Below are 17966 nucleotides of genomic sequence, written 5' to 3' on the forward strand. Positions count from 1 at the left end.
GTCGTAAAAAGGTGGATGTTGGTAAGGCGTAAGGCCGTGGGGGTGGCCGCCATGTCGCGCCGCTGCCGTAAAGCGCGGGTGATGTCGGGACAGCCGGTGGCGGCGGCGGCGCCGCGCTTCGAGAAGCGGCTGCTGGTGACGGGCGGCGCCGGCTTCATGTGAGGAGGGGGGGCCTCGGGGGGCGGCTGCCTCTGCAGGGGGCTGCTTCCGAAAAAATACCGCCCAAAGTCACCTCTTCTTACACCTGTGGGAGGGTGGTGGAGGGTTGGGAGGGTGGTGGAGGGTTGGGAGTTGGCATTATAACTTAGAAAAGTCGAGTAATGAGCTCTACCTAATACCAAACCTATATTCTAATATATACGTGTATACTTCATATATATATATGTATATATATATAGTATGTACCTAACATATAAACGTAAGGCTGTGAAAATCTTTTAAACTGCCAGTTGACTGTAGTGTATAATACTTCTTTTTTCAGGTGATTTTTTTTCTTGTTACAGCACGAACTTTTAATCTTGTTTTCAGTTAAAGCTATGCAGTAATTGAAAGAATAATGTTGCCATATCTTAAAATCTCTCAGTGAGGTGCTCTTTCTCCTGTCTGTACAGCTCCTTCTTCCCCCGTAGCCTTTGATATTGCTAAACTGACTTTTGATATTGTTTGACTGATATAACTTGGTATCGATTTATTAACTGGTATTGATTTGTCATCACTTTGTTGCATTAAAGCTAACAATGTAATTGAAAAATCCACTTTTCTTCTTTCATCCTGCAGTGCTTCACACGTAGTTGTGTCCCTCGTCAAAAACTATCCAAACTATCTGATTATAAATCTAGATAAGGTAAGTGGGTTGCCTCCCTTTTTACTAGGGAACACCATTTTTAAAGATTTTTAGTGTAAACTACACTGTGTTGAAATTTATTTAAAATATTGTTATTTGTTAAACTTCTGTTTGACTCTCCCTTTGTTCCTGAGCAAAAATAATTTAACTGCTGCTCATTCTCACAGTTATGTGCCTGCTACAAATAACTATATATCAATTATTATTTGTGAAAAAAGAGACTTTTGAAGTTTGAGGTGTTAAGAAGAAGAGATCTTAAGAACTTATGAAGTTTTGTGATCTAAGGATATCTTTCAGATTTCTGTGTTTCTCATATTTCATAATGTTCGCTTGCAAAATTTTGAAAAGCAATTTTTACTTTAATTTTCAATTTTCTAGTAATTGAGTTGGAGCTGAGTTGGCTTGCTTGTTTTTTATGAAGACTATTTGTTGATATTCTGTGGGTATTTCTTTTTAGCTCGACTACTGTGCAAGTTTGAAGAATCTTGAAACTGTCTCTGAGAAGGAAAACTACAAGTTTATCCAGGTGATAAAGCCTTCTTTTCTAGGAAACTTAACTTCTTGTGTGTGTGTGTGTTTGTATCATGGTAATGTAGTCTCCAGAGCTCCTCTAAACGTAGGTATAAAACCACTGTTTTACCATAAATGAAAATGGAGATTACTCCTACTAATTTCCTGTAGAAAATAAGTCAGTGTTTGGAATATGCCGGTGTGCCTGACACTCAGCTTGACACAACAGCATTAACTGGAGTTCTATACCTTTATTAATAGAATCCATGTTTCACCCAGAAAAGTCTGTGACAGTATGCAGTTGTGTGACAATGTGTTCTGCCTCTTACTTGCAGCAGTCTTCTGAAAATTGTGATATATTTTATTATACAATAAAGGTTCAGAAGGTAAAAGGCTGAGTATGGAGATAACTGGCTTTAGGAATGATTCATTTAAGACTGCTTTTGATAACTGGGGTGGGCAAGATGGCCTTTGATTTGGCTCCTTCATGCTTAGACACTCTCTTAGGTTTTGCACCTTCAAACACTGCAGCTCATTATATTCCATGGTGTGCATTATATTCTTTTTTTGTTCTATTTGTGTTAGGGATCAGGCTACATTCTCACCTTTACTGTTGTTCGTGTTGTGTACTTTGTAGTTGTTTTGGAACAGGTCTAGATTCAAAGTACGTCCTTTCTTTTTAAACTGTTGCCAGTTAAATCAGTTTACTGTTCCAACATTTTAGGCTTCAGACAGGAGACAGATTTAGATGTATTGTTCAGATAGATATTCAGACTGCTAGGTTTGTGTGCTGAGATTCTTTTGCTGCGTTTAAGTCAGTGTTGATGCTGGTCTCTCTGTTGAGCTAGGCTGCCTGAAGTTGCAGGACATCAGAGAGAAGCCCATAGCTTAACTTTCTGAAATAGCAGCCATCCACTAAACTGACAAAACTTTTTCAGAGGTAAAAGATGTAAACTTAACTTATTTCTTAGATTCAGGCAGTGTTGGGAAATTAACTTTTCCACACATCTGGTTACCCCAGTGGCTGTTTTTGTAAACCTCTCTATTTTCATAAATGTTTATTCCTGAGCTGCTGGATAAAATTTGCTTGAAGGGTAAGAGGATATGTACTAAGCTGTTCTCTTGTTATTTTTCCTAATTGTTTTGACAGCTTTCAGTATACAATGTGATACACATGAATGCTAAATAAAGGCCTTGTTACCTGCATATGTACTGGTGCTTAGTTACCAGTGCACGGAGTTCTAGAAGGCATCTTGTAAACAGAGCAGGAGGATGGCAAATGCTGCTTCTGAACTAGAGTAGGAATATGTTCTCACAAGACTTACTGTGAGAATAAGAGTAATTTGTTCCAGCTATTCAGTTAGAATTTAGTGTGGTGTTTTCCTCTTTTTTTTTTAATTTTATTTTGAAAGAATTTTGGTTAGAAGTTATGTGCAGTTGACAAGATATTTACTCTGACCAAAAAAAATGCACTAAAAAAACATTCTCCGAGGGTCAAAGCCAAAGATTAGAATTGCGATGCTACTGCTGGCCTACAGAGAGAGCAGGAAGGATAAATGCTGTAGAAAAGTTCTTTGTTTTAAAAGTTGGCGAAGTAAAGGTTTAAAGATCATCATAAGGGGCAGTATGAAAGATATTGTAGTACTTCCAACAGTTTTAATTGCAATTTATATTCTTGTTCAGCACGGTGCCTTTTGACGTGTACTAGAAGAAGCTGTGCTTTGTTAAAGGTTGAGTATTATTTCCGTAATTGTACCTTTTTTGACAATGGGGAGGCCTGTGTAAATATACAAGTTACTTTTAAAAAGCTTTCTTAAAGTACCTTGAGATTCTTAAAATCATCTTAAGCTCTTAAGTCTGAGGCAAAGTCTACATCTGACTGTATTTTTAGAAGAAAAATATCAATTTGAGTGATCTTATTGAAAATAATCTTAAAAGAAAAAGAAATATTTAATTTGAATTCCATGTTAAAAAAAAAAAGTGACTAGTTCTAGCCATATTAATTAAAAATAGTATATGGGTCCGAAGTCTTTGCTGGAGTGTTTCATTTGTGTTCAGGGATGAGAAACAGGAAAATCAGTAGATCTTCCTTCTGTTTCTGACATACAGTACTTCTTTGAGGCAGTTGTTCAGAATCATTGCTTGAGAACTTCTTAAAAGGTAGGCGCATTTGAACTATGTTTAGTTAATTGCCTTGTTCTTGAGAATACAGAAGTCTTCCTCCCCCGACGTAGCTTTTGAAGTACTGTCTTGTTTAAGTTGAGGCAATAGATGATTATCAAAAGCTACTTCTCAGCTTGTATTTACCTTTGAAAGCTGCTGTTGATTGTGTGTCAGACTAACAAACGGCTTGTGTGTTGATGCCTGACTCTTTTCCAAATACATCAATTTTTCTGGTAATAATAAAAAAAAAATACCCTTGGAAGACATCCATCTATTTTGACAGCAGTGAGGATGAACTTCACCTCTTATACTGCCACTAGGTGTCACTGTCTGCCAACCAGACTCCCGTAACTTTCCTATTTGCTGTAGGCGCTTGTTCTGACCTTAGCTTACACTGTACTTCTGTTGTGTGCATTCTGGGGGTGATATTGTTTATATTAGATAGTGATATAAAGTCTGAAATGGGGTACCTGTTGTTGAGGCTGTTGCTCAAAAAGCAATACGGCGTTGGTATTTTGCCCCAGACTCAGCTGGTAGCTGTATTTGTATCTCTGAAGAACTAAAAGAAAGCATCTTGTATCTAAAACTCTGGATATTCGTATCTTGTTTGCTCTCTGAGGATATAAATTCCTCTTTTGATTGGACAATCTTAGTTTTCTATTACTGATACTTAAAGAAAAAACTGAGTAATACTGTGATTCTCATATAAGATAAATGCTTTGGCTTTGCAAGCTTGTACTTACTGCAAAACTTTCTCCTGTGCCTCCTTTGTAATGGTTTGTTTATGATGCTTGATTCAAATTAAAGCGTATTCATTATTGAAAGGAAAAAAAACCTAATTTGTTAATGATTTTTTTTTTACTGTTTAGGGGGATATTTGTGAACCTCATTTTATAAAACAGCTTTTTGAAACTGAGAAAATTGACATAGTCCTTCATTTTGCAGCCCAAACTCATGTAGGTGAGTATTGTTGCATGTTTTGGTATTATTTTTGTGTGTATGTTTGTTTCAAACAGTATACTGATAATTTTTATCTTTTTTCCCCCCTGTTCACTTAAAACAAAGATACAGTTTGATATCTTTACAGAATACATGATTGAAGGTTTGGTGGGCTTTTTAACTTAAGATGTTTACAGCTTTAAAGTGCTTAATTATTTTACCATGTATAAATGGAAATGCTTTTTTTATAAAGATATTTTAAATTCCATCTAGACACGTGTAACTTACACAGTAGTAGTGGAGTCATGAAGATAATTTCACTTGATTGTCTGCAACCTTGCAGGAAAAACTATAGAGTAGAAGCTAAGAGTGAGTGTAACTCCTTTTAGAGTACTGCCAGGGCTCTAAAAACAGAGAAAACAGGCAGAAGTACCTGTTTTAGATTATCACTCTTCAGTAAAACTGTTAATGAGAAGTATTCCTATCATATTCTGTTCATCGTGAGCAAAAGTCCTTGAAGAATTCTCCAGGAAAATACTTCTCAGAATTGTCAAAATTGATATGGCCAAAGTCATTAAGTTAGTGGAACAATCTGAAGAGTTAAAACAGGTGGTGGTTTATTAGCAGTAATGGGTGTATATGAATGTATCTCACGATGGTGTTTGAGTGATACTTTTCTGACTGAGCTTGGCACTTCCTAGTGGAGGAGGGAATTAGTTATGCTGCCACTTAAATGAAGCTAACTTGAGCTATTTCAAATTGAACCATCTGTAGCTAATAAGCTTTTGTTCCTCATTCTGGCCTCTCTTTTGAAGCAAAAGTTTTATTTTCAAGTATATGTAGAAAGTTACTTCATTTAATGGTGACCATGCTATCCTGACAATCAAAGAACTAGTGATAAAATCCCAGTCTGTATTGCTGCCCTTAATATTATGGTTCAATAGAAAGCCATGTATTGCCTAAATTTAATCTTTTTTTTTATGTAGATCTTTCATTTTGGCACGCCCTGGAATTCACCTATGTGAACGTTTATGGCACGAATGTACTGGTAGCTGCTGCACATGAAGCCAATGTGGAGAAGTTCGTCTATGTCAGTACAGATGAAGTATACGGAGGCAGCACTGATCAGGTGAGCTTGGAAGTTCATGAGGTTCGAACTTTCCTTATCCTCTCTAAATGTATGATTTTGAGCTACTTCTGACAATACTTGAATGTGTAAGTAGGTACTAATTGCTTCTAGGAAGCCAAGTATCAAAATTGTCTTGAAGTTTTTTTGTTGGTGTCAGTCAGATTGGTGTCGTTAGTGACATGTTAATGCTTCAAAGAGATAGATACCCCTTGTGAATCATAGTAGGGATTCTTAAAGATATTTTTTGGGGGTGGGGGGGATGGAAGGAAGTCAAAAAGTAAATCAGGATCAAGTAATTTCAGAGGCAAGGGCCAGACAGGAACAGTGAATCTTTTAGTCATGCATATAGGTGATAGTTGTGAGTGGAACCTTAGCAACTGTAGAGTCCCTCCTTTGTTTTAGTATTGTTTCTCTTTTTTTCAAGTGACAAATAAATAGAAGTGGCAGGGTAGCCACGAGGAACAAGACAGAATTGTTGAAGCCTTGGTTTTGAAAGGCTGTGGGCTGACATTTTCTTTTCTTTAGAGAAGAAAGCTTATAGAAAAGGGGGAGTGGACCAATTTTATTTAGGACTCAAAGCTCAATTTACTGGCTCTGGTGCTGTGGTGCACTCAGAAGCAATATGAGCCTGAAGAGGATTGAACTTTCCTGTGGCAATTGTTATTATTTCTGCAGGGTAAATATCTAAGGATCTGCTACTGTGAAGTACTTGGCTAGAAGTATAAAAGTGTTATTGCTGATATTCTGGCTGACTCGTGTTTGATAAATATTGTCTTGGGTTATTGGTTGTCTCCTTCTTAAATGGAAGGGTATCTTTCTCAGTCTGGTGTGCCCGAGTATTTTAGGGATGTTTACTTCAGTTGCAGCTGTAGCTTTTATAACTTTAAGACTTACATGGGCAAAAGAAATTGAGTAATGCAAGCTTTTGTTTTAGGAATTTGACGAATCCTCACCAAAACGTCCTACAAATCCCTATGCCTCCTCTAAAGCAGCTGCGGAGTGTTTTGTTCAGTCTTACTGGGAAAGGTACCAAGTAAGTTAATGCATGCTTCAAAAACTCTGAAGCTCATACTTAAATGTACATTGTATGTGTAAGAGTATAAAAGAAAAGTCAGTAGTAGACGACGTGGTGTCACCTTCTTCCTGGTTTCTGGTCTTATAGTTTGGATGGGTCAGAGTGTATCAGCCACCTAGTGGTGGTGATGTACTGCAAAAGGCTGGAGAGTGGTCAATTATTTTTAGATTTAAAAATAAAAAATCTGAGTTGTAATGTCTGAAAAGTTATTTTTGATAAAATGGTCAAAGAGAACAGTAAAAATTCTTAAAACATTGGTAAGCTTGAGGAGCATCCAGATACACATAAGCAGAATATGCAAAATTCAAATTGTTTTAAGACTAATCTTATAGTAAATGTGGAAAAAAAGATTGAAAAAATTATTAAATTTAAGCAAAGATATTTTGAGTTTTCAATGCTTTTGACATGTTATTCTGCAAAGCTGTTTTTGACATCAGGTTGACTTGAATATGATGTTAATGGCTGCAGTATTTTATGTACAGTAAGGAGGAAGTGTTCAGTCAACCAGGTACATGTGCATAATGTCCTATGGTGAGTCCTTCTCAAGACTGAGAGGTTGGGAACATCTGTCACTATAGGCCTGGAGGCAGTTGTATGAATAGCTTAATTAATGGTTGTAAAAGCTTTTGGGTATTTTATTAGGCACTGCAAGTGTGTCATCATTTATTCTTCAACAAGAAGCCTGCAGTTTTTCACTAGTATATATACTTAATATGTAATGACATGCATATTTAATGCTCTTAAGTTTCCAGTTGTTATTACGCGAAGCAGTAATGTTTATGGGCCACACCAGTATCCAGAAAAAGTAAGTCAAACTCATGCTTTACTCTTAGCTTCAGTATGCTATAGTTTAAGGTTTTAGTAATGCCACTTTTTTTCCTCATAAGAATGGACAGATTTTCCAAAAAAGTGCTGTCTTGCAAGTATATTAGTCAGTGCTTACCTGTGGTTGTATATTCTGGTCTCACACTAAAGCGTTTTCCCATCAGTACAATGTATACGTGTGTTCTGGTTGTCAGTAAAGCATCGGTTAAAGATTTCTAGTTACTTACAAGAGTTTACCTGCAATGGCTTTGTTCTGTACTTTTTCTAGTTTTCAAAGAATATTCAACTGGCAGGGTTCCCCTACAAATTACTCGAATTTACATTTTTACCTGCTGTAGCTAGGAATTTTAAATAACTGAGGCAACATTTAAAAAAGTAAATTAAGAGAGGAATCTGGTATAAAGAGATGTTCCAACCTGTATGGGCAATAGAGAAGATGAACCTTTAGCAATCAGATACATGGTGAGAAGTAGCACAGACTTGTATTTTTTTCTACATAGCTCTATAGTACATTGCAGGATAACAATTTAGAATAGTTATTAGTGGGAGGGAGATGCCTTTGTAGGTAATACCATGCTGTGCTAATGAATGGAAATACACTAGTGTAATGAATTTATTTGAAATGTAGCTGTTTTTTTTACTATTTTTGTTTTTAGCCAAATAAGAAATTTATTTTCCCTGTGTTATTGGAGATAGACAGATATTGCAGATAGACAACACTTTCTAAAGTGTGTTTTTACTGTGGCTTGGCAAATGTTTGTTTGTGGATTGCCTGATGTTGGGACTATATTCCTGAGATGTATCACTACTTGGTTCCTTTGAATTTAAACTTGTCCTCAAGTATCCACTTCTAGTTATCGTTTAAAAACAATACTAGGTAAAATGGACTATACTAGTCCACTAAAATGGACATAACTGGTATGGCTACTCATATGTTTAGGGTATTAAGTAAGTGAAGAAGTTAAAAAAGGTTTCTGTGTGTTCAATTTGAAAACTTATTAGAGGGACCAACTGTTGTGAAGTTTCTGGGCCATGATGAACGTATCTAAGCATACAGCCAAATATAATACGATTGTAAATATTCATGCTGCAAGCTGGCGTCTATCACTTCACTAGTGTTTACTTACCTTTAAATTCTTTATTGGTTCTCTTCCAAATTTAATTATTTTAATGACTGGTACTTTTTTGCTATACGTTTACTGCAACTTGCTGTATGGTCAAACTATATTCTGAACAGTTTGCGGTAGTCATACCTCTTTAGACTCTAGTTCATTTCTGTGTGTGAAAAGTAATGGAACCATTCTCATATGTAAAAACACTAAGTTTATAACTTCTCATTTGTAATGGATGACCAGAAAGGTCAGAGTTACAATGCAATAGAGGCATTTACTCTTAAAACAAACAAACGAAAATTGATTTCCTCTGAAATTTAGAAAAGGCAACTGTAGTTTACAAAATACTCTGCTTATACTAGGAAAAAAAAAGCTTGCAGTTTCTAGGCTTAATGCATTCTTTGATTAGACTTATGTTTATTTCAACATTTTAAATTTATTTATTAAAGTATGTAATGATACTTAATGGTGAAGCACTGTGTTCTTTGCAGAATAACAACTTCTAAAATAATGTTCTTTTGTTTTCTTGATGTTCAACTGTTTAGGTTATTCCAAAGTTTATATCTTTGTTGCAACAGAACAGAAAATGGTATGTACCTTTTTTGTGTGTGGTATTTTTGCTGTAAAACTAATTAGTTATAAATGTTGTATGGTTTGTGAAATGATAACTTCATAACTCAATTATGAATTGCTTATTTCAGTAATAGGATTTCTTTAAAAAGCTGAAGGATTGTTGCATGTCAGCTATTTAATTTAAAATACCTTCAGGTGACTTCTAACAGTAGAACAGTTTAAGATGCATTTTAATTGAGTGCTTCTGTTTAGGGATTAACAAAAATCTTCTGCTTCTTCCTGTTTTTTAAGCTGTATTCATGGTTCTGGACTTCAAAGAAGGAATTTCCTATATGCTACTGATGTTGTAGAAGCATTCCTTACTGTTCTGAAGGAGGGGAAGCCAGGTGAAATTTATAACATCGGAACTAATTTTGAGATGTCCATTGCCCAGCTTGCTAAGGAGTTAATCCACTTAGTGAGTAAAAAGTTACAATACTTGTCATTGCCCATATAAACAATTCTATAAACCTTTTGCTCTGTGAGATAGTTTAGTGCTTGCAGCGGATCATAGAAAAACGATGTGCTAACCTTCCTGTGGCAGCCGTGCTATGTGCAGTACAGGCACTGAGTTGGCTGTCCTGACTGGGACGTAACTGGTGTAGCAATTAGAAACCATTTGATGTTTTTTCCATGTTGACTATTTTTGGTTTGAGAATGTGTAGGATTAAAATACAACAATTGAATTATGAATGTTTAGCAAGTGCCTGGATGAGGGAGAAGTATTGGAATTGGTTTAAGTAATTTGACAGCTCAGTTTAGACATAAGACCATTTTTATTTGGTTTTTGTTTTTCCATGACAGACTGAAATCTAGTTTTAAATGTATGTCAAGATTGTGCAAAATAGGAGGGGGTGATTTTTTTTTTTCCTTTTTCCCTTCTTACTAGATAAAGAAGACCAGTTCAGAATCTGAAATGGAGCACTGGATGGATTACGTCAAAGACAGGTAAAAAAAAAAAAAAATAAAAAAAATTGCGAAGCATGTACAGGATAGCTCTGTCCTGAAGGTCTCCTGCTGGATACTTACATCCTTATTTGCAAAAGTGTTTCTGGGATAACTTTTCCAGATTTAATTGCAGGTTTAGTTTGTCTACGTTCTTCTATCTCCATTTCCTTTTCTGCAGCAACGAGTCTCTCCCTAGTTCTTATATCACTCTTTCTCTGGAGTGCTTAGAAATCACGTGATAACTTTTGAGGCATTGAAAGATATTTCGCTTTCTTAATTTTTTTTTTGCTTGTGGACTTGATGTCTACGATCTGTATAGTATACTTAAAAAAAGAGTAAAAAATAATATTTTTAGTTACTTGGATCTTTGGAAAGCGTGTACTGCTTTGGGAGGATTTACCTCAAATCTTCAAAGTCTGGCTGTCTACAGACTTTATTCAGACTTCTCACTGCAGAAGTTTGCTCTGGGAAAAGGACTGGTTTTACATAGTAACTAAATCCTTTCTTTAAGGATAATTTATTCGCTACTTTGTCCTCACCATCCCTTGAGAGGTGAATCCAATTGTCTCTCACCTAGCTTTAGTATTTTGGTGTTAATGTGGCTAGTTCAGATTTGGATGTGCTTTATACGTAAGACCCACACTCCACAGACAGAAGGATGTACCTAACTAAATTCCTAGCTTAAGATAAAAACCTGCCATCTTAAATGTAGATGTAAAACTTTGAGGTGCCAAAGCAGCAAAAATGGATAGCTTCTATACGTGTTTTTCCTGTGTGTAACCCTTAACTGCAGGCTTGGTTTGGCTCTGTTCTTTTATCTCCATTTCTTTTCTGCAGCAACAATGACTCTGCATCCTTCAGATATCACTCTTTCTCTGGAGTGATTAGAAATCACATATCTGCAGATTGCAGTTAAGTATTATTGTGGCCTTTAGAATTCTCACTTTCTGTTCATATTTAGGTGGTTTTCTTGGCAACTGAAATTTTTTTAAATATACTAATTTTTCTCTAAAAGGAAGTATTTTTCAGAGTCCTATCTAAATGTGTCACAGGACCTGAACAAATTCCCTTTGAGCACATGATGCGAGTGTTCAGTAGGTTTCAGTGTAGTTCCAACTGAGATGGTTCTTCATGTGTTTTGTGTCCTGTTTGCTAATGTTTAAACATATATGGGCTTGGGAAAACTAGCTGCATGGGAATACATCTTTAAAAGAAGGTTGGGACCTTATAAAAGAGTATTAGGATACCTTACAAATGATTATTTGACTTTGAGAGACTTAGGTCCTGGGGGTTACTTGCTATGGAAAAACTAGTTGTGTTTCTCCCTGAGATCGTGATTTAGTAACTGGTAAGTAGTTTGCTTCTGTCCGCATGTGTACCTTAACTATTCAGTATGCTAATGCCAGTAAGGCAGGAAGGCTGGGCTAGATGACCTTACTGACATCTTGTGGAAGTAAAGATGTGTGCTGTACTTAGTGGAAGGAAATGTCTTTCTGCGTTGAATCTTGCAGTTTGGATTCTACATATTTGATAATACTAAGTTTGTGCAGCTAATGAGGCACTGTAACGGCAGTGCTTTAGAAATCTTTGTACTTCGGATCTGAAGCGTGTGAATATTTTGTGGGCTTTCAGGATGAGAAATGTGAATGCTGTTATTAGAAAACACTGCCTCACTTAGTGGTTGTCTAAAGAGCTGCAAATGCACCAATTTGCATTGACAGTGATTTGAGATTAGCATTAATTTTTGTGTGAAGACATTTAATTCATATTTATTCTAGTCAATTCTAAGTAGTTGTGCAAACTGAATTGTGTTGTAGCTGCTCTCGGTTGTCACTTTTTTTGGAATGCAGTGTAATCTGTTCAAGTTGAAGGGGATTTTCAAAACTGAAGCATACCTAATGCTGGCTTGAAGACAGCGTGAAGTGCTGTGTATCTAATTAATGGAAGAAGTCTAACCAAATTGTTTTCCCTGTGCATTTTATTTGTCAACAGACCTGCCAATGACATGAGGTACCCAATGAATTCAGAAAAAATGCACAAGTTAGGATGGAGACCTAAAGTGCCTTGGAAAGAAGGAATAGAGAAAACAAGTATGTCTGATGACATTTACTTGAATAGATTTGGAAGTGATGGGAGGAGGGAAAGGGAGAGAGGGGGGTAAAATTGAGTCTATAGGTTAATTAATGACGAGCTAAAGGGAATGAATTTATCATTTTAATTTTACATAAAATTAGCTCCTTTTTATATAATGAGTTTGTAATAAAAAAAAAAGCATAAGGTACTGGAAGTAATTTTTATAGGTACAATAAATCTTGAATATAGAATTTGTAAAGACAAACTAGATTTTTTTGAACATTATAGTTTAAATTCTTGCATAATGAAATATTAGTCTGTTGGTAGTCTTTGATATCTGTGGAAATACTTGAATTTCCCTGTTATCTCTGTTCAATTTGATTTATCAACATTCTTTACATGCTAGTTGAATGGTACAAAGAAAACTTTCACAACTGGAAAAATGCAGAGAAAGCTTTGGAGCCCTTTCCTGTGACAGAGCCATTTGCACAGCTTAATGTTCCGTAAGGTGGCAGAGATCTTGAAGGAATCTATTCTACCTCACACAGTCTTTTCTTTGAAGCCTGCAATCAAGTGACCACAGCAAATTCTTAATGTATCCAAGATATGTGAACCGTGATAAGTACAGATCTATAATATGGCATGACTTTGGAAGGGTTCAGCACTTTATAAGTTTAACTTGTTAATTTCAGCTTTTGGTGCAATATTAAATCTTCACTAGGTATAGATTTTTTATTTTTTTCTGAAGAATTTTACAGGGTGAAGAATTTTTATACTGTTATAAAAGTTAGTATAACCGATGTCAAATCTGTCTTACTAATTTTGAATGAGAGGATTGTGACTACAGTGTTTGGGACTTCCAGTGAATGTGTGTATATATGTATTTTTAGTTCTGAAATCTTTCATCTGATTTATTTTGTTTTTACACTGTAATATATGTTTTGTCACTTTAAATAGTTGCCTTCTGTTTTAAATCAAGTGGAAAAGATGATATATTTTCTGGAGAGTATAAATTGATTGATAAAAAACTAGATATGGCAGCCATATGGTTCACAGTTCTTTTCTCTATTGTTGCAGTATTACCTTGTGTAGATGACAGTTTAAACTGTTATCTACTCTAAATGCTTCTTTGTAAAAGGGATGGGGAAAGTGGTAAGAAAGCAGATGTTCTTACTGAGATTTCCACAAGCCATTTCTTAAACTTTGCTCCAATGTCTTAGAAGTCATTTGTTTACTGTATTATGTCCTTTTATGTTTTAACTTCCTTTTTCCTTTTCTAAATTATAATTGTAACAGACTTCAAATACTGTAATGTCATTAACATTCCGGTAATGTAACTTCCTGTGATGTGAAGGCTATGTACGATGAAAAGTTCTAAATACTTCCTTCGAACTGTGGGTTGGCACACCTTATTTGATGCTGTGTTTGGTGTGTGTTTTTTGACAAACATTTTAAAGATGAAACAAATTTGAGTTTTAATGTAAAACTTTGGATGAAACTTCAGTGCCGCAAATGTGTCAATAAATCTTTTTCAAAGTTGATTTATTGATTAAAAACTTACAGCGTAACTGGTTTCTCTGATTTGGGTAAATAAGCTGAGTTGGTACATACCAGCTCAAAAAGTAGATGGTGGCTGTTTTTTGTTTGTTTTTTGTTAAGTGTTCCTGCGTCCTGAACAAAATGATCTTCACTGTTTTGCCTTTGAGGTGACGTATGTAAAAGAAGAAACTCTTCTTGCTTAGTACAGAAGTATATTGATAAAAGCACAGCCCCAGACAGTTCTTCTGCTTCCTTGTACCTGTGGAAGTGTAGAATTAAGATGCTAGGGTGTGCTCAGAAACACTGCTGGCCTCTGAAGTTGTCTTTTACTGCATATTTGAATTGCTGTAAATTCAAGACTTTCAGAAACTAAGTTTAGCACACTTTGCAGAAATCCTTTCCCTATCACCTGAGATGCAGGCATGGTGGAGTTTGGGGCATTTGCCTTATCTTTGCACAAGCTAGAGTTGTGGTAGTAACTGAACACTTAATAGTATCTGGCTCAGCTGACAGGTATTGCTGCCTTTGGATTTGCAATGCTCCTAATTGCATCACGCCTCGTGTGCTGTATGGTGCTGTTGATGGTAAGAATCATTCTAAAAGAAGACTGAGCAGTACGCTTCTAGCCTAGTTTTTGTCCCAGATATATATTGTAAAGCCTGGGAACGTGTTATTTCTGTGACAAGGTGGGATAATAATACTGTACTTGAATTGCATTGCACTTATTTTTTTCTCATATTTGGTTTGGTAGTCAAAACTTTCATCTGGGAACAGAAATTACAGGACTTAATATGCACTAGTCTGTTAGAATATTTGGCGTACCATATACTTAAGGTTAAGCTTGTACCAGTGAATTGCTTAAATGTCATCGTCAAATACACATTGATGGTTGAAAGGTAACATTCAAATATGTTCTTAATTTTTATATTTCCTTGTGATACAGCTTCCTTACAATATGCAGTGTTACTCTATCCATCTGACCAGTTTGTATCTTGGAGAAACCAATATTGGAAATAGCTGAAATATTGCAAAAATACATTTTAGCTGCATTTATTTTTACTATGGTAGATAGCCTGGGTGAACTGCAGTGTAAATATGTATCTTTCACATCTTTTAATGGTGGAACACTGGAAATAAGAAGCGTCTTTAATTTTAGGAACAGAAATTATAAAGTCTTCTCTATTAAAATATTTTTCTAATTTTACAAATAGATATGGTGTCTTTGAAACACTAAAAAAAGAATTAACTTCTGATAATGTGTTATGAGATGACAGATACACAGACGAAAAGCTTGTGATTAGTTTATTGAATAGTTTATTGAACAGGGCTTTTGAAAGTTGTTTTGAATGTTTAGATGCTGAAGGCTTAATGACATTTTATCTAACCATCCAAACAGTTACATAGAAGCAATATTTTTGGGAGTGGATTTGTCAGAAGGATCTATAACTTTTAGTGGTAGCTGTTCTCTTAGTTTATGTAAATATTTTGAGAGATTAAATCCTCAAAACTGTTTGAGATGCTGAACAGATGTTCCTACTTACGTATTTTTTTAAATCTGTGATTCTTACTTTGTGCTACTTTGCTGTAGATCAGGTTGCCTTAGCAGGTGAGTTTTCTGGTAGGAGAATTTCTTTCCCAAGGAACAGTCCTTACTCATAAAGAAAACAGCTTATTTTGCCATTAACCTTCTGGCTGCTTCTGTAGAAGGAAATGACAAAATCAACCAGTGAACTGTTAATGTGGAGATGTGCACTGCTTTTGGTTATGCCTCACTGAGAAGATATGAAGTAGCACTTCAGCAGAAGGCAGAGGTAATGATGTAAAATACTGTAAGCATAACAATTTTTTAGTCCACTTTTCTCAGGGTTTGCGTCATGGAACAAGCAGGTTAAACCAATAAGAAAATAAACGGAGTAGGTGTTTGTTTCACTTAAATTGGTGAAGCTCTCCTAAAGGAGAATGGCTGCCCTTTGAAGGAAGGTTTCTGTACAGGTTCTGTCACAGATGAGAGGCTCAGATTCGGCAGTTATTTGGGGACTGCTGTCCTGCATCTCTGGGGGTTTACTGTTGTGGGATGGATTAGATCTTTAGGAAGCAACTACTGAAGTCCCATGCACTTCAATTGCGTGCGCTGGGGAAGATCAATGTTGGTACCGTCTTGTCTTGGTATATGAAGCCTGCAGATCTCTTGCAAGCAGCAGTGAAAGAAATTGGAAGATGGGTGAAGCAGACGGCAGAGGAAATGCTCTCTGTAGTCTGCCTGCACTGGGAATTCTGCATTGTGGGGCCTTGCGTGTGTAGCAAATTCCAGTTTGTGTGATGGAGATGATACTTGTACTCTCTGAAGCTGTGTCTATTGACAAAGTATACCTTGGCATCTATTTGTATATATTCATAAGCTGTTTGTCTTTGAGATCCCACTTGTGGATGAGGCTGGTTTACATTTTATTACATTGTCATAGAATGATAGATGAAAAAATTACTTTTCTTTATCCACCCTGTTCTTTACTAGGTATAGGAGAAAGGTTGAGGGTGAAAAAGCTGGTGTGTGTTTTGTTTTGTTTAAACCCTTGATTCCCATTCTGAACAAAATAGCACACACTATTTTTCTTCCTCTTAGAAGAAAATTGTGAATAGCTTCAGCTGTATTCAGAATGTTCTATTTTGCTAAAGCTGTATTCTGCTGCTCTTTAAATAGCTAAGATATTCCTACTTTTCAATACATGGACTTTTCATTTAAAAAAAAAAAAACACCAAAACCACCACCACCTTTGGCTTGTTTAATAAAATATTTTATATCTGATTCAGAATCATACTTGTATTTTTGTTTGATTTTGCGTTGCCATTATTGTTTTTATTTCCACTGTTTCCATTACCCTCCTCTAGCAAAAAGAAAGGTTTCAAAAAATAATAAAAATTAGAATAAATGGTTGGTCCATAGCTCTCTATTTTTCCCTTTTCCTCTGTGCTAATGGGTATGAAAAGTCTGGTGTCAATAGTGTTTTAACTTCTCTGTGTGTAATCACACATTCTGAGTTTATCAGCACCAACCATCATAAGATTGCGTTAGTGGCATCGGTAAAAGACACGCTCATTAAGTGATTACCTTCATCATTGCTCAGTAAAACAATCATCACCCGTGGTGATGAAAGCCACGGGGTGATGAGAATTTGCATCAGAATCTTGTTTGGTTTTATTCGGTTAAGAGGAGGGAGAAGCAGCGCCTGGACATGCAGAGCACCATTTCCTCCCCCACCATGGGCAGGGAGCGTAAAGGAGGGATGCTCACACAGGCACATCCTCTTGGGGCAATGGGCTGGGCAAAGAAGCACGTGGAAACTCAAGCCATGAGTGTGTTTGCTGTAGGTACCCTGCATGCTAACGTGTGCTTGGGCATATCCCTCGCATTTGTCCTGTAGTCACAGGAGTGAGATGGCGGCTGTCCCTTCAAACAAATGCCTAAGTGGCAAGAGGGGAATAAACTATCCTTTTTTTCTGGATAAATATGCTCAGCTAGGTGTTGTGGTTCGTGCAGAGGCAGGGCACCTTCCCTGCAGAAGGTGCATCCCTGAGCAAGGCCCCAGGAAAGCCACAGGTGGGGATGCTCTTCCCACCAGGGCACAAAGAGCACCAGCTCTGCGCGTAATCTGTCAGGCTTCAAAACGCTATCGTGGAAACTTTCAAAAATACCCCTGATTTAATGCTCGTGAATCCCATAGGGTATTCTAGCTTTTGTTCCCCCCAAAATTGTGGGGTGGCACGTTTGCTTGTGGAGCCACAACCAAAGCACTTTTCTCCTAAGTGCATGCACATATTCATATACTTTTCTGATAATGGTACATTGTCTTTTTTCTGAGGCATAATTGTCGCGCAAAGCCCCCTCAGGTGTGGTACGTCTGGTAACGCGGAACGCCTGGCAGCACCCCTCGTACCCAAATCCTGGCGCGGTGGCCAGGCGAACTGCGGGGAGCGATGGCTTTGGGGTAACTCTTTCACAACCCTCAAGCACCAGCCGAAATAGCTCAGTTGGGAGAGCGTTAGACTGAAGATCTAAAGGTCCCTGGTTCGATCCCGGGTTTCGGCAATTTGGTTTTTATCTTTTTGCTCTCTCACTCCGCAGGTTGCTGCCGGCTGTCGCGGCGCCCCCCAGCCTGTGTCGCCGCACCCGCAGCCCCCCGCGGCGCCCCGGCCCCTGCC

General features: G+C 36.9%; 1 protein-coding gene across 2 annotated transcripts; it reads left to right on the plus strand.

The window, feature by feature from the left end:
• Nucleotides 1-19: 19 nt before the first annotated feature.
• On the plus strand, nucleotides 20-13786 carry TGDS (TDP-glucose 4,6-dehydratase). Of its 2 annotated transcripts, XM_080577277.1 has the most exons (12): nucleotides 20-158; nucleotides 778-844; nucleotides 1302-1370; nucleotides 4387-4477; nucleotides 5443-5585; nucleotides 6520-6618; nucleotides 7406-7465; nucleotides 9143-9186; nucleotides 9462-9627; nucleotides 10099-10157; nucleotides 12150-12247; nucleotides 12637-13786. In XM_080577277.1, the coding sequence occupies exons 1-12, from the start codon at nucleotides 52-54 to the stop codon at nucleotides 12735-12737; spliced, it is 1104 nt and encodes a 367-aa protein (XP_080433403.1). In that variant the 5' UTR covers nucleotides 20-51; the 3' UTR covers nucleotides 12738-13786. The 2 variants fall into 2 exon arrangements, with proteins under 2 accessions (XP_080433403.1, XP_080433402.1); XM_080577276.1 differs by lacking the exon at nucleotides 7406-7465 and having other exon boundaries at nucleotides 32-158.
• Nucleotides 13787-17966: the final 4180 nt, after the last annotated feature.

This window comes from Anser brachyrhynchus (assembly GCF_964034855.1).
Source record: "Anser brachyrhynchus genome assembly, chromosome: 1".
Taxonomy (NCBI): domain Eukaryota; kingdom Metazoa; phylum Chordata; class Aves; order Anseriformes; family Anatidae; genus Anser; species Anser brachyrhynchus.

Excerpts from the sequence above, each read along its gene's own strand:
- TGDS (XM_080577277.1), top strand. The coding sequence starts at position 52 with ATGTCGCGCCGCTGCCGTAAAGCGCGGGTGATGTCGGGACAGCCGGTG. Across the intron at positions 1,371-4,386 it reads AAAACTACAAGTTTATCCAG|GGGGATATTTGTGAACCTCA; the intron begins GTGATAAAGCCT and ends TTTACTGTTTAG. Across the intron at positions 6,619-7,405 it reads CTTACTGGGAAAGGTACCAA|TTTCCAGTTGTTATTACGCG; the intron begins GTAAGTTAATGC and ends AATGCTCTTAAG.